Source organism: Micropterus salmoides, unplaced genomic scaffold (genome assembly GCF_014851395.1).
Source record: "Micropterus salmoides isolate LMB-PRFRI ecotype aquatic unplaced genomic scaffold, ASM1485139v1 Ms_hic_scaffold_4, whole genome shotgun sequence".
NCBI lineage: Eukaryota > Metazoa > Chordata > Actinopteri > Centrarchiformes > Centrarchidae > Micropterus > Micropterus salmoides.
In genome coordinates, this window is record NW_024043372.1 from 15,213,595 (window position 1) to 15,229,674 (window position 16,080).

General features: G+C 38.6%; 1 protein-coding gene across 1 annotated transcript in view; it reads right to left on the minus strand.

Moving 5' to 3' along the window:
• Nucleotides 1-13,714: 13,714 nt before the first annotated feature.
• The window catches only part of cbfa2t2 (CBFA2/RUNX1 partner transcriptional co-repressor 2), a 37,349-nt gene continuing 34,983 nt past the window's right edge, over nt 13,715-16,080 (minus strand). Inside the window, 1 exon segment of the mRNA XM_038695926.1 lies at nt 13,715-15,657. Within this exon segment, the coding sequence (XP_038551854.1) occupies nt 15,310-15,657 (348 nt within the window). The 3' untranslated portion in view covers nt 13,715-15,309.

Below are 16,080 nucleotides of genomic sequence, written 5' to 3' on the forward strand. Positions count from 1 at the left end.
TGCCTCTGAATCTTCTGTTTTTACAGAGACACTATCTTTTCCTCTGATAATGCCTATTCCAAGATTCCTTGTCACACAAAAATGTAAAGCTGCATGAATCTTCTGTCACCAATGAGTAGGATAATTCCAAACAAGCTGACAGACACAGCACTCACTGACATATTATCAACTTATTACAGCATGTTAGCAAACATAGGCATCCAGCAGACAAAAAGTAACATCGGTGGGGTAACATTTCCGGTCGTCAGTTGACCGGAAATTAAATATTCATTGTCTTTTTTAGCATTGGTTTCACTCTGATTTTATTCACCTCTCTCTCTGTTATTTGGTGTTAAGGGGTAATTTACAATAGGTTTATCAGAGCTAGTAAAGCAGATGGTAAAGCAGCTCAGACTCAGTCATGTAATAAGCAAAAAATCTGAACAATTTAAAAAGGGTAAAAAGTTGGGTGATGATTCTGGGTACATCATAAGCAGCTGCTTTCACATTACACATGCTCATTTGATTCACTGCAAATACGAAGTTTATTTAATTTAATTTAATCCTTATTTAACCAGGAATAAATCCATTAATATATAATCTTTTTTTTCATGATAGACCTGGCCAAGAAGTCAACAAAACAGCATTTAAAAGTTACATTGACACACATATGACAATACAATACATTAAGACACCTACATACATTTTAAAAAAATGCAGCTTATGGGAAACATCTACACTCCTCCTTAAGGGCCTCTGCTATACAGGGACTTGAACTTCCAAAGTGGTACCAGCACCTCGGAGTGGAGAATCTTTTGAAAGGTGTTCCAATATGAAAAGGCAGAATTTCTTGGAAACAATCCTGGGGACTTTTTTAAAAGCAGTAGGCTTCTAGACCATGTTTGGTAACTACTGACAGCAAAGTTAAGGAGGATCCAAAGGTAATTGGGTAATTTGTGCACAATTGCCTTGTCGATAAGGTAGAGAAGGCCATTCAGTCATTTTGTATATATTACAATGACGTGTTGATGACAATTGGTGCTGCTTTGATTGGATGCGCCATTGTATCTAAGTTGATAGCATAGGTATACAAGGTAAGCCTGAACTTAATTGGAGTAAGATGTAGAAATCCAAATAATCCAAAAATGCCTGAAGTCTGGCTCACAATTAGAGATCAAAGCAAGGAGTCACTTCAATTCTGTCAATAATTGTATCCATCAGTGTTGTGAGGGCTACAAATTCTCCACAGTGCCTTTAAATATGAACAGCAGCACAACGCTTGAAATGTATATAAAATGTCATTGAATCGTGCAATCATTATGAGCAGTTCAATCAAACAGTGATTTTAGTAGGGATGGCACCAATCCTATACTAATATATCAGCCCAATACTGACTCAAAATAGCTGGATCGGGTATTGGTGACAAGCAGCCCGATCTTTTCAATTTAATTACGTGCATACTATGGCATGTGTACTATGTGATGTGAACATTCGGCTAGGAGAGCTAACATAGCATTTTTGGAATACTAACTAACTATAGAAAGAAGCAAAAAGTTTATAATGTACAACATTCTTTGTTCTTTGGAAGAAGCTAGCTCGGTATTCTCAGTATGAATATTACGGCAGAGGCTGTGAAGAGACAAAAGAGAGAACAAATGACCACACAAGAGTAAATATCAGACTGGCTTTTACTCGTTGGTGTGAGCTAAAAGCTGAAAGGATGCAGGACAGATGCTGAGATGGCCTTCTTTCTGTTGGACTAGTAAGTCATTACTTATTAGCTGGCTTGCTATGTCTTGTGTTGTTGTGCTTGCTTTATGTTTGCTTGTGTTAGCATACTCGACCAAATTCAGCCAGAGGTTCCACAGACACAGGTTTAGCAGCTATAAAACTCGAGTTGATGTTGCCAAACTTACTAGATAACACACTCGGACATTGGTGTCTTTACTGCAAGTGATCTTGTGTCGGGTGCTGTCTAGCTTTGTTGGCTAGCTTACCACCCAAGTTCAAGCAACATTATGCTGCTGCTGTGGGAGAGCGGCAGGGGTGTCAAGTCGGAGCCGGTCGAGCAGGCAGTATAACTGGGCTCATATGGACATAACATTAGCTATTGGCAGAGGCAAACAGACGGAAGAGGTTGTGACAGAGGAAGTTATGACATGATAAGACATGAGCATTGTGAAATAAAATGCTGCAAGACAGACGCCAAGCTGGCATTCTTTCTGTGGACACAGTTGGATTAGTAAGTAAAGTTGCTATGTCTATGTTGTCACGCTTGCTTGATGTTTGGCTGTGTTAGCAAAGTTGGCCATTTGCTGATTTTTGATTGTAATGTAATCATAACGCCTGTGTAAAGCTGTCCTTATTTAGACAGTGGTGAATTACACTTTGAAATGGTAGAGGCACCAAGTCTTTTATAATATTGTCTTACACATAAAAGAATGATTCCAAGTCTCTTCCTCACAGTGAATAATACAGTTTATTAATTTTACACTGGTATCATATAAGTACTCAGCTTTAGCTGATACTTAGGCATCGGTCTCGGGGCAGAAAGAGTGGGATCGGTGCATCCCTAGATTTTAGAGGCCTGAGAAGGTAAAGCTAAAATATATATTTGTGTTGCAGAATTTAGTTTCTCGTTATTTCCTACGCTACTAAATGACCTTGCAATCCCAGGATGGGAGTCGCTGCATTGCACCATCATACAACTGCAGGGTTTCATCTATTCAATGGTGCACCAGAAGGACTGCAATACAATTGTAGCAGCAGTGCACTGCGGCAAACGAGCTGGGACTCGAGATGCATCTAATGTATTGTGAACTGAACGAAGGCTGCACAGAGAGCTCAAGAGAAGTCCGTGTGCGTGTTTCCTTTTTCCTTTTACAATGAGAATAGTTTGAGTCAAATACTTACCATTACAAACTCTGAATAGCCATGAAAAGTCCAGATTCCTCCTTGTAATCAGTATCATGTTATGACAGATACATCGCTGAAATTGCTGAAATTATATATGCCAAATTTGGAAGTCACACATGCATACACAGGCGCAGAGGCTGGCACATTATTGCACTGATTGCTGGGCCTGAAATATTTGATTGCATGATTGAGGCTGGAGAATTGAAGCCCTCTCATCTTGAGCCTCCTGTTAGAGAGGCTGTCTGCTGGTGATGCAGAATGAATTTGTAGTGGCGATTAGGGCAGTCATGTAGATGCAGCTCAGAGGATGTGGACCCACACCTCCTGTTCCTTATCTATTCCTCAAAATGCTTGAGGGGCAAGGGTCACCACTACGTCTATTACCACAACTGGAGAGAAGGGCCTAAATTACAGCAAAAGTAACTAAAAATAAAGTGGACATAAGATGTCACAGACAGATGATGAAGGATGAAGATTATAAAATGTACATGTTACATTATATAGAACATAGTTTCTCCACAATGCAAAACACCCAGAACTGCTCAGACACAACAGAAAGGGGAAAAAACGCATAATGTGGGCATGTGGGTACTGTAAAAATAAAACATCAGTGGGGACATTTTCTATCCAGTCTCCTCCCTTTCAATCTCCTGCAGCAAGAAAAAGCAGTATCCAGATGCCAATCAATACAGAGCATACAAAACAGCAAGGCTACAAGGTGCTTGTTAGGTAGCGGGCACTTAAAACTAAGTCACAAAGACAAGCTAGGCTGATCTAGGAAGTCCGCAAAGCAATGACGATGACAGCGTGGGCCCAATATGCTGCAAGTAAGGGTCCCAGACCTTATAGAAAGTATCTATTTTGGAGTGAAGCATGTGATGTATTCACTAAGAATGCAGTCTATAACAATATTGTGCCATGATTTTTTTGTTGGAGCAACATTTTTGATCCAGAAGAGTTTCTAGCAACAAAAGTCAATATATTGAAAAGTGTTTACTGTCAGTGATCCAATCATCTGGGAGACCAAGTATCAGGCACATAGGGTCCTCCGTACTGAGACACCAAAGATAGCACATTCACAGTGCTAGACCAATCACACATGACCAGAGGCAGTGAAAATAATTACCTGTCTCAGGATTGCATTTCCAGCAAAGGGGGGAAATATTAGCGTCTATTTTGTTCCTGACAACAGGTGTTATATGCATACGATGTACAATTCTGAACTGTATGGATCTGATGCGATTACACACAGAAATGTTCATGGCCTGAGACCAGACCTCCTGCCAGTCAGCATCATCTATAGCAACGCCTAAATCTTTCTCCCAAGCATGCTTGTGTAAGAGGAGAATTAGAGTTCAGAGCTCTGTAAAAAACAGTAATGGATTTCTTACTAATCTGTAGAGACAGGGCCTTCTCCCCACATGAAGTGGTGTTATTAGTCATTAAGGTGGTGTCTTTAACTATGAAATCTCCAATCTGTAAATATCTGTAGTCACCTTGATTAAATAAGCCAAATTACTGATGCAACTGCTGAAAGGATAGCAAAATCTTGCCTTTAAATAGATACCCTATTTTCTTTAGCCCTTGAGTGCTCCACACTTTAAAGCCATGGGGTCTCATTTATAAACGATGGGTAAGTACAAAACAGGGCTGGAAACGTGCGTACGCCACTTCCCAAGCAAAGGCTGTGATCTATAAAAAAGAAATTTGACAGGAGAATGTGTGGCCCTGTAAGTATTCTCTGAACCATGCGTACCCACATAAACTGGAGAAATGAAAAACAGCGACTCACATGGCAGAAGGATGAAATGGTTTGAAAACAATAGGCCTCCGATTCTGTAAAATAAATTAAAATATCACGTCTAAGTATTATAGGCTTAAAGCCTTTCTGAATAAACAAACACCCTTTTGAGTGCTTTTCCTTGAAGTGGGCAAAAAAAAGATTATTTAAGTTCATTTGCAGCGCACAAAAACAACCAGATTTAGGATCATAAACATAATTCATTATAGTGCATTTTTGACCCACCAAACAACATGTTTCAGTTAAATTTCATTATGTAGCTTTTCTGTCAGAATTTGATTTGAAAATTAGCACTGAGTGGCACAGAGCTCTGGCAAAAGCATCTGCTCAGCCCACTGCCATCACATGACCCCCAAGCCCACTGTCTTCTGACTGGCCAAGACCTGAAGCAGGTTACCAGGCTGTTGTTGTCGCTGAGCGGTACAGACAGACTGAGCTAGCTGTGCAGAGCAAATGACCATACATGGAATATCGGCTCCGTGTAGCTCCATGTGTCATAGAACGGAGCTGTTGGTAGAAAAAGCAGTTCAAAACAGAGTGTTCAGAACAGGATGAAATCTGAGGTTTTTGCTCACAAGGATTTCTTTTATATACTTTAACCTAATTATTTGAACCTTTGGTCATGTTTAACATGAACATCCCACATTGTAACATTGTAGATAAGTCATAAAATTTGGAAAAGCATAATACTGTAAAACTTTGAATAATAGCCCAATGAATTGACCCTGCCTTTGTCCATATGGGACAGGCCTTTAATTCTTTTTACACAAAACTGAAACTACTATGAAACAGTTTATTTATTTCAAACAAAATAATACTTGTGTAAAAGTTATCAAATAATGTCAAATTACACGTCATTCATTTGATCTAGCTCCGACAGACATCTTATGCGCTTTTATTTTGAAGGCAGCAAAGTCACGAAAACAACAACAAGGTGCAGGATGAGAGATGTTAGCAGACAGAGAGCAATGGACTTCACATGACAGGATTCACAACTTGGATAAATGTTTCTGAAAAGCTGTTTGATTCTTTTGATGTCCATATTAACAATACGTTTAAACATTAATATTTGTATGAACAATCTGAGCAGCTTAGAAGCAGCTAAAGCAGGCAACCCCGCGGGGTTTAAGAGGTTTTATACATCCAAAGAACTTCTATAAAAACCAGACCAGGCATTTAATTAAGGCAGGCGTTTATTTGTCAAAATGTGTTCCCACACCAGGCCAGTAAAGGAGGTAGGATTATTAATTATTATTAATTGAAGTTTTATGGTAGGTCTCCTTTAAATATAAGGCTACAGACAGCAATTTTCCTTCCTGTGAAACCCTTGTGCTCTTGTGCCTCTAACCCTAGCCTCCAGAGTTATTTAGAAAATGTAAAGACATTGTTTAGCTATTGTTGAAAAAAGTCCATCCCAAAGGGAGTTACCATCTCCCACAAAAAAATACTGCTCCAGAACTGCTTGAAAACAGCTCAATTGTAGTCCAGCCTTTATTTATGTAACCCATCACTGTGTAACACGCGTCATAACAGACAGTCAGTGGACATAAAGTTGTTACTGTGATGTAGAGACAGTGCACAGTTAAATCGTTACCTATGAAAGATAAATTTGTTACAAATGAATAATTTACCTCTCTGAAACTTCTTGCTCCAGTCTAGGTTGCGAAGCTGGTTGAGGTTCTTCTACCTGTGTTTCGGGATCCGACTTGGGCTCAAACATGTATGGCTGAACTTGCTGAAGCAGCTTTGATTTGGATCACACTACCTGGTTTGAAGGGACCTGCCTTACTCTGCCTCTGATTGGCTAGTAGTCCTTAACTAGGTACTATGCATGTGCAACTCCCAACAAACACTCGGTAGCTAAAACAGATCGTGTAACACACGCGATGATAAGAGTTGCAGCAGCAATGTGCAGTTTGACAAAGAAAGAAATAAACCAAATAAAATCATGAACCTAAACTAAAACTAAATATATCCAGCACCTATAGACGTCCTGCTATACACAAGATATAAATTCATCTCCCGCTTTTGTTCCCCACTCCAAACAGTGTGGAGACAGTGTTCTAACTGATTTATTGTACATCTTGGAGATACAACAGGGATTAACTCGCCTAGTCCCTGTTCCATTTTTCCAGACAATGTATATTCTGCGCTGCTGCTGCTGGATGAGAAATGTGTATATGTATTATCATCTCAAAATACAACCCAGGATTCTCAGGAAATTTCATCTTGCAGTTATATATTCCAACATGATACTGCAACAACATAAGCACTGATGTATTCAGTACATAGGTTAAAATAAGTTAAAAGGTTGACATTAAGCCCTGGTACATTTCCATAATCTTTTTTTATTAAGTTATGTTTTCCTATTATTTATTTCATGGTTGTGAAACACACTTTACTTTGTGTTGAAAGTACTGTGGGACACCACTGAATAGCCAAAATCAAGGTTAAAACCTTGTGCAAGCATTTCACATCATACAGCACTCTTTGCGCACCTCTCCGTTAGCAGGAGAGAATAAAAAATAGAGGCCTTTTTTTAATTCACTCTTTGAGGCTGGTGCCCTTGGCTCTGATGTGTGCAAACACATCTCATCACTTCAGAGAGCCAAGGGCCAGGGCTAAGGGGGCCGAAAGACATCTGTTGTCCTGTTTCATTCCTCCCTATTGCCATTTTCTCCACCTTGGTTACTTTATTGTGCAGAAGGCAACACACAGAAGGCATCCAAAGTCAAAGCATGTGTTTGTGTTGGAGGAATAAAAGTTGTGAATGTAGGGGAGGACAGAATACCTTGAAGAATGTCAACACAAAGGTATTTTAGATATTTTAAAACGTAATCAATGTGTCAAAGTCAGCTCACTGATATATTTTGAGGTCAGAGAAGCAATATATCATATATGATGCATAAATGAAGCAACAGATTTAAAGATTGTACAACAAATTAAAGGGGGGCACCAGATAATAAATTGTTTCTTGTGGTTCTGACATGTTCAGCTGCAACTTATTTCCACAGAAATCCAAAGACCGGGGGCAAAGGTGACAAAGCAACAGCTGTTGTCCTATTTCATGGCTCAGTATCTCCATTTCTTTCACCCTGGAAACCTGAATGTGTGGGAGGTATAACATGTTCAGAGGGCGTCTCGTCTCTGAAAGACTGAGTCACTTGTCCTCGTTGACTTAGAGACTCCACATACTGACTTGGATTTTGCTAAACTACACAATTTATTATCCGAAGCTATAGTGATTTAACAGCTTTCTTCTGTATTAATTGTGTAACAGTATTGTAAGTGCTGCGTTATGCGGCCGATACGAAAGCTACATATCATGTCTTTGTTTCGATGTGGGTCCTGGACTCAAAATCAATCACTCCTGACTTTGAAGAACAATAAGTGTTCGTAATAGCACTCTGTCAAAAGCCACTTGCTAATTTTACAGGGGGTCAGATAGGGTGAGAGAGAGAAGGGAAAGAAAGAAAAATGTTTGTAAGTTGAGATGTAAAGATATGAAAAAGACAGATGGGGGTGGAGAGTTTTATCATCAAAAAGGTTGTCTGGTCCAGCATGGAAGGAAGCTACAGCTCCAATGTCCTCTTTGCATCTCTGTGATGATGTACTGTGACAGATCCTCCAACCCGATCATATAATTTAAGCATCATGCTGAGCAGAGGTGACAGACACAACGTTAGCTCCTAATGTGTCGCTACATTTTACTGAGTTTGTTTGCTGAGTGCACTGGATTTGTGTGGTGTCTCTGTAATTTAGACTGTATTTTGGGGACATTATATTCTCGCTTTACTGTGCTGTCATTGAGTGGTGGTGTTAGGTCTGCCACTTTCTACTTTTTTCAACTCGTGTGGTCATGGTGTTTCTTGTTTGTTCAGATAAATTCATTAATCTATTAACCTACTGTAAGTTTTTTTTAGCCATGCTAGCGGCATAACCCTAGAGATGGTAATGACGGTCCTTTGGTCGGTCGGCCGGTTACTCCACCACTTAATTCCAGACTAAAATATCTAAATAGCTATTGGATGGCCTGACATGACATTAGGTACATGTTCCTCAGAAGATGAATCCTGCTGACTTTGGTGAGAGTTTTCCTCTAGCACCACATTGAAGATGACATCTTTCACTTTCAGCCATGAAACTGACCGATATCAGTGTTCCTCCCAGGATGACCAACTTTGGGGAACCCTTGAGTTTTCATAGGGCCTGGTTGGGTTAGAATTTTTATTTGTTCATTGCTTTGGTTAATAATCAAATACCTGTAAAACTAATGATATTCCATTGTGATCTTTTGCAAATGTTAGCATGCTAACATGCTAGATGGTGAAAAGGTATACATTATGCCTGGATCTATGTATGTATGATCTATTATTGGATCTATGTGCAGCAGTCAATACCATTGGCCTTGAAATCCTCCGGGACTTTTCTTGAAATCTGGGATTGGGTATCTGTGACACTGTTCTGCAATGGTGTGTATGGGTCCTACCTTAAAGACAGACATTTTTGTCAGCGGCATGATGGCCAGGTCAGCTGCTACAGGTGTGCACTGTGGGGTGCCCCAGGGCAACCTTCTTTTCCATTTACAACCACCTTATACGTAGACATGATATCAGTTTCCATTTTTACACAGACAATACTCGATCATCCACCTAAGCTGTGACCCTGCAAAACAGAACACTGTCAACCTGCTAAACTGCCTTCATGACATCCAAAAGTGGATATGTCACAAAGGTTTCTGCAGCGAAATGCTGGGAAGACAGAGATATTGAACACAGGGAAAGATTGTGCAAATACTCTAGTCTCGGTTCTCTGTTCAATCACTCAACATTGCAGAAATCTTGGTGTCATTTTTAATCAGAACCTCAATTTAGACAAACAGGTTAAATCAATGGTTCAATCCTGCTTTCATCATCTCATTATCTTTCATAACTAGCCAGTTAGATTACTGTAATTCCTTGCTCTCTGGCATCAGTAAGAAATACCTCTGCTCTGTCTCCAGCCAGGATTTTGAATCTAAGAAACATCTGACTCCAAGAATCACATCACACCAAGCCGAATTCTTCTACACTGGCTGCCCTGTTGTTTTAGAATTGATTTCTATATAAATTATTGATTACTTACAAAATCCTGAGAGACCCAAAGTTATTTAGCAAATCTTTTAGTGTCGTATGTTCCTTCCTGCTGCCTGAGATCCTCGGATGCATTGTTCCTGGTTGTTCCTTGGTCCAAGTTCAAACTTAACATTTGAGGTTAGAGCTCCGAGACTGTGGCCTGAGGAGATGATTTAATTTATGTTTTATGACATTTCAGTTCATTTTACTCTGTTTATAATGTGTTTTTTTTTCTCTTTTTGTTTTAAATGTATTCTGTTTTTTATTTGAAAGCACTGAACTGTATTTTGAAAGGCACTATATAAATAATGTGTATTACTTTAGTATTAGTATTATTATTTACATCAGCATGATGTGCAGCCTCAAAGATCTGCTAGCATGGCTGTATATGTTGTTTCTAATGTGTATGGTTCTCATCTCCTCATGATGCATAGGCCTTATGTTGGTTTTATGCCTTTCTGTGAAACCCTTTGAACACTCTGCTTTATAGGATAGCAGCTATACAGTATTGGCCAGCAATAAATGTACAAGTACTCTACTTGGTACTAATCCTGTTTTCCAGTGCAGCTACTGTATCATCTACTTCTGCACTAATTCACATTACTCTGCTGCAACCTTTGTATCTGTATCTCATTTATTATCTAGAACAAATTTTGTTTTTTGAGAAATATATCTAGATTGTGAGCAACTCAAACTGAAGACTTTCACATGATGCTGTAGGACCCAAGAACACATATACATACACATAAAACACATACACATATCTCTCAAAAGCCATTTAAAACAATTATATGTTTCTATCCATGATGCAAGATTTCCTTTTCGACTAAATAGTGTCAAATACAACCAAGAGTTGAACATTTCTTTGACATGATGAGCTGTTGCCAAGTATTCCACACTTGGAGAGACAAACAGGTAATTAACTTGTTTAAAGGTTCAGTGTAATTTTGTTGTTGTGACATAATTGTTGTGACATCATTAAATGTCATCGTAGAAATTGTCAAATGCAGTCTCTCAACTGTGTGGGAGACTGATGATTCATAAAGTAAAACCATTAGATTTTATCAAATAACAAACCACAATGAAGAAGATATAAAGCTGGTGATGAGAACGTCAGATAGGATATAAAATTTTTTTTAGTGTTTGTTACATGAATGATTCACTCCTGTTGTTATCAAGGTAGATGATGTAAGAAACTACAGAAGTGAGAAAATAATGAGAAAAGAAGAGATGACTGAAAAGAGAGTAAGGCTAGGGAGTGAATGAAGGAGAAAAACATGTTTTCTGTTTCAACGCTTTGCATACTGTAGCTTGTTTTGTTGGCATCGTGAGAAACAAGGGCAGAATCTAAAGTGACTTCCATTACTCTGCCTCCAGCAAGAGGCCCGGATAGAAACCAGGCACAATTAATCAGTCTCAATTATTACAACATTGTGTAGAAGCATTTTTTCCAAGGAACAAGCAGGAGTAGCTCACCACAAACTGAGAAACCCCTCTGTCCCCGATAAACACAGACCAACTCACGCACAAAAACAACTGAAGCTGCTTTTCAGATTGTCTTCTGGCCCAACAGCAACCAACTCATCAAATTATAACAAAAAAAGGGGTTTAAATGCAGAACAGAACAAAATGAAACACTCGAAAGCTAGTGTGTGTTTATGTGTGTGTGTGTGTGTGTGTATGTATATATGTATATATATATACTGTGTAAAGAATTGCATGTACAGATCCATATTTATAACCAGATAGAAAACCTACATGCTTGTTTCAGAATTTTGCTGTGTCCGTGTAACATCTGAGCCACAGCATGAAAGCACTCAACACTTATCTTCAGCACAAAGCAAGCGTCACGATCCTGCTACTACACAGGCACCGAAATAAATAACAACACTGATTCTGGCACACGCGCTGACACACGTAATTATCTCTAGACAACAGATGAGTCATGCTTCATTTTTAGATCAATGATCAGTAAATACCCTTTTTAATCACGGTCTTTTATAGATGGATGCTTTAAAGAATCATGGCACAACTGGTCAGGTTTTATTACAAGCAACTGGGAACTATATACCTGTATACCTACAGTGGTGTATATTTACTCTTAGGTAATATTGCACTTTCTTACTTGTTTTCAGATTAAGATTTTTCATATGATACAAACATCTGTTATATGTATCTAAGGTTTATTAGGTTTTATACACTGTTATACATGCTAGCCAACAGTACATGGTAGTTAAAACTAGCTCCACCTCTGCCAACTACAGCCGTAAAATACTCTTTAAACGTGAATGCATTAGTGATAATAATCCAATATTATCAATAATATATTTTTTCTGATTGTGATTGCTTTTACTTTTTTAAAACCTTTTTAAAACTTTTTTTAATTTACTTTCTACTTAAAGTACATTTAGCTAATAATACTTCAATACTTACTTAAGTAATTTTGCAGGACTTTTACTTTTCACAGCTTTCACTAAAGTAAAGGATCTGATTACTTTCACAGCTGCCCACCTATAAAGTAAGTACATTTTCTCAAGTAAGGCACAGGTAGTAAGTACCGCTACATTACTGGTACTTAAGTGTTTTCATTTGGTGTGACTAAAATTTAACTTTTTTGTTCATACATTTATTTGGCAGCTGTAGATCAATATATTATTCAAATAAATAAAATATAATGCATTGCTATAAATTTAGATTCCAAATAGTGTTAAAGCTGGTGTCACTCAGGACCATGTGGATCAGCTGTAACATTAAAATAAACATTGGACTATTTCTATGAAGATATTTCAGAATAACTTAGTTTGAGTCCTGTTCAGCTCGGCTTTGTGAGACAGAAAGCTCTTCACATTTAAAAAAAAAAGTAATGTTTTGGATTTTTCTGTACAACTGAAATTATTTCATATATAAAGAATTGTGGACAAATTTACAGTGAGCACCTACTTTTTATCGCATAAATTTGTTTGCAACAAGTCACCTCAACTACTGTGGGAGCTTCTAACATTCCATGTAGGCGTAAAGCAATGACACTAAAATATAGCTTATACTGCCACCTCGTGGTCACACATGTCATTGCATCTTTCTACTGCATGTTAGCCTTTGAAGTAATATTTTGCTTTTTTGATGTAAAAGACAACGACGACTAAAGAAACTACTGAAGTCAATCATCTCCTACAATCCCTGTTCCTTTTAATATAGAGCTTCAATATGAAGTGACTTGCATATTAATTAACTTCAGAGGTGGAAAACATTATACATTATACATGAACTCCCACCCACTTCAGAATAATTCAGTCTCTAGGAGAGCCTCCTCATTACTTCATACCTGAATTCAAAGATACCTCTTGCATATTTTATCAGGAGTCACTCAATGATTCACAACATTAAGAGACAAAGAGGATGCCAAAATTAGAGACTTGTTTTGCTTCTGAGAGGAACCCCTAATTACAATTTGTGCAGTAAATTCAATAAAATGCTGGTTTGTATGAAAATGCCTTTATTATCAAGGTGCTATTCCTTCTGCTCTGCACTCATTAAATCAAACAGGTTTTTGGAGCCAAGCTCGACACCAATGAACCAAAACCAGATATCTGAAATATTAAGAGCTCTGTAGAAAATAGCACATAATTAAAGCTGCTGTTGCTCTTTATATTGCAGGATTGTAATTACAGTATGTGCTCAAATAATATAACCCAAAGAAAGGCTGTGCTAATTTCACTATGTGTATAATGAATAATATTTAGTTATATTATAAAAAGACAGTGATTTGTATCAAGACTTGAGTTTCTGACAGACTGTAGCAGAATATATCATTCTATATTAATAGACAAATGTTTTAAGTCACACTTAATTTCTAACATGATGATTTATGATTTTAACATATTATAAAGACAATTAAGAAAAGATGAACAATTTAGAAGCAATTTCTTTATTTCATACTTCATGTCAAGATATCTTTTCATATGAAGATATGCCTCATAACAAAAGAACGTGTTTAAAGAACGAAGAAAATTGTGGCTCACAAAATAAAGGCATCCTCTCATAATATTCTTTACAAAGTCATCTTACAACGAACAATTACAACGAACAAAAACAAGAACAACATCTCAGTTGCAACAGCAGAGTACGATAAATCAAAGTTCCTCACTAAACTTTTGACTTGAACCTAACTGTGACAGAAGAGAAAAAATAAAAAATAAAAATAAAAAGGACAGAATGATCTGTACATACAAATACGCTTTAGCTCCTGAGATTCTCTGTGGGACAGAGTCGTTGCTCCAAACCCACTCCACGGCAATGCAAGCACCAGTGAGAATTTTCTCCCTTCAAAGTGAAATGGATTTCATTTGTCATCCCTTATCGCTCCTTTTGTTGAAATCACTACTTTAAAAAAAGCTGTATTATAACCCACTCCTGTGACCTGATGCAATTATTGCAATGGTGGAAGCTTTGGAGCAACATCTGACCCTGCCATACACAACTGGTGATGTGAACAAGTGCCAAAGAATTAAACTGCAACCAGAAGAAAGTCTTAACTGCATCTCCCTGCACTTACTTGAGCCAATCACCATCACCTTTATATTTTTTTCTTTGAAGATGCCATTTGATCAGAAATGGAAAAACAGTGACCAGATTACCTTGTTAAGCTCATTATAATAATGTAGGGTATGTATAATCATCTCTTGTTCACAAGAGACAGTTAACAGGCAATGACAACAACTCTCTTTAGCGACTGAAAACTTTGGTGATGCAGAAACGGCTTGAGATACCTGAACACTTCACTTTAATATTGCTTTGACAAAAGTAAATCATATGCTGTACAATATCCACTGACGGCACCACCATTTGACACACACATTCATACATATGAAAACCTTACAAGAAGTTGGCAAGCAAATATGTATGTATACAGGAGAGCTGCACAGACGACTATGTGGTCTGCTGTCAGACTTTTCCTACAGGACGAAGACAGACGGCTTTATGGCTGGTACTATTACACGGTTTACATTTTCCACCACCACCACCACCTCCACCTCCCTATCTTACATTTATACACAACAAAGTAAGAATATTGGGTCGAGGGGGAGGCGTCTTTATACCTCCCTTTTTTAATCTCCACTGTGTTTTCACATATGCCTTCCTTTCATTACTTCCTCCCCGCAGCCAGAGATAAATTCAGATCAATCGTCAGTTGTTTTTTTTTCTGAGCCTCGCAGATCGAAGATTTGGGGTTTTGGGCGAAGACAAACACGTTTCCATCTGTTAGGGAGATCTGTTCATCCAATAGATGCATTGGAGACGAGTCCTTCTGTTCTATGCCAAAGTCCCAGTTGACATATCATTCATAACAGTCATCCATTATCTGTCTTTTTTTATCTGGCAAAGAGTATGATGAAAAAAAATCTGTTAACTTAACACACAAATAGTTCCTTCTTGCTGCTGATTCAGTTCTTCCCCATTAAGAGGACAGGTGAATTGGCCTCCACTGATGTCCTTCACCCCCTAGTGTCCGTTGGTCTCAGGCGCCAAGGCGGGGGTGGAAGGAGTGGAGGAGCGTGAAGCTACCGAAGCCTTCTCTCCACCAGGACTGGAGACTGAGGGCACACTGTCGGGGGCCTTGACCCCGGCAAGACCGAGAGGAGACACCCCGGCTGCTGCCGCCGCCGAGGCCACAGTGGCGACCCTGTTTGCAGTGATGGCAGAAACTGGTTTTGGTTGAGCTTGAAGTCCTGGGCTGCAGATGAGGTGATGCCTCTCCCAGTCTTTATGCTGGCAGAAGGAGCCGCAGTAGCGAGCGGCGTTGCAGCCGCTGCACGTCTCGCTAGCTTTACGGCCACAATTCCAGCAACACTGAGGAAGAAAAGAGCGACAACTGTAAGTTTTCACAGGAATGTAAGGTTAAGGAATGAAGTGTCTAATGTGCATATTTGTGCCTTTATTTGCTTAAGCCTGTTCCAACATAAAAGCAGAAACAAGCTTTAGTTAATATGGTGAACTTGTTAGCAAGCAGTTGCCTGTTAACATATCCAGCAGATATTTAGCAATGTTGTAATTTTTAGTCAGTCGTATTCCTGGTCACCGGCCAAATTCAGCTTCAGTTTATCCTCTTTTGCGCACTTTCCTTTTCTCTCCACCAACCCATAAGGGAAATATTTAGCTTTATTAGCTGCTAAATTCTCCAATATGTCCTTGTCTGTCTGCTGTTTGGTGCTGAACAAACAGCCAACAGTGTAGTTTCAGAGTTTTTCCATGCAAAAAAAAAAAAAAAAGATG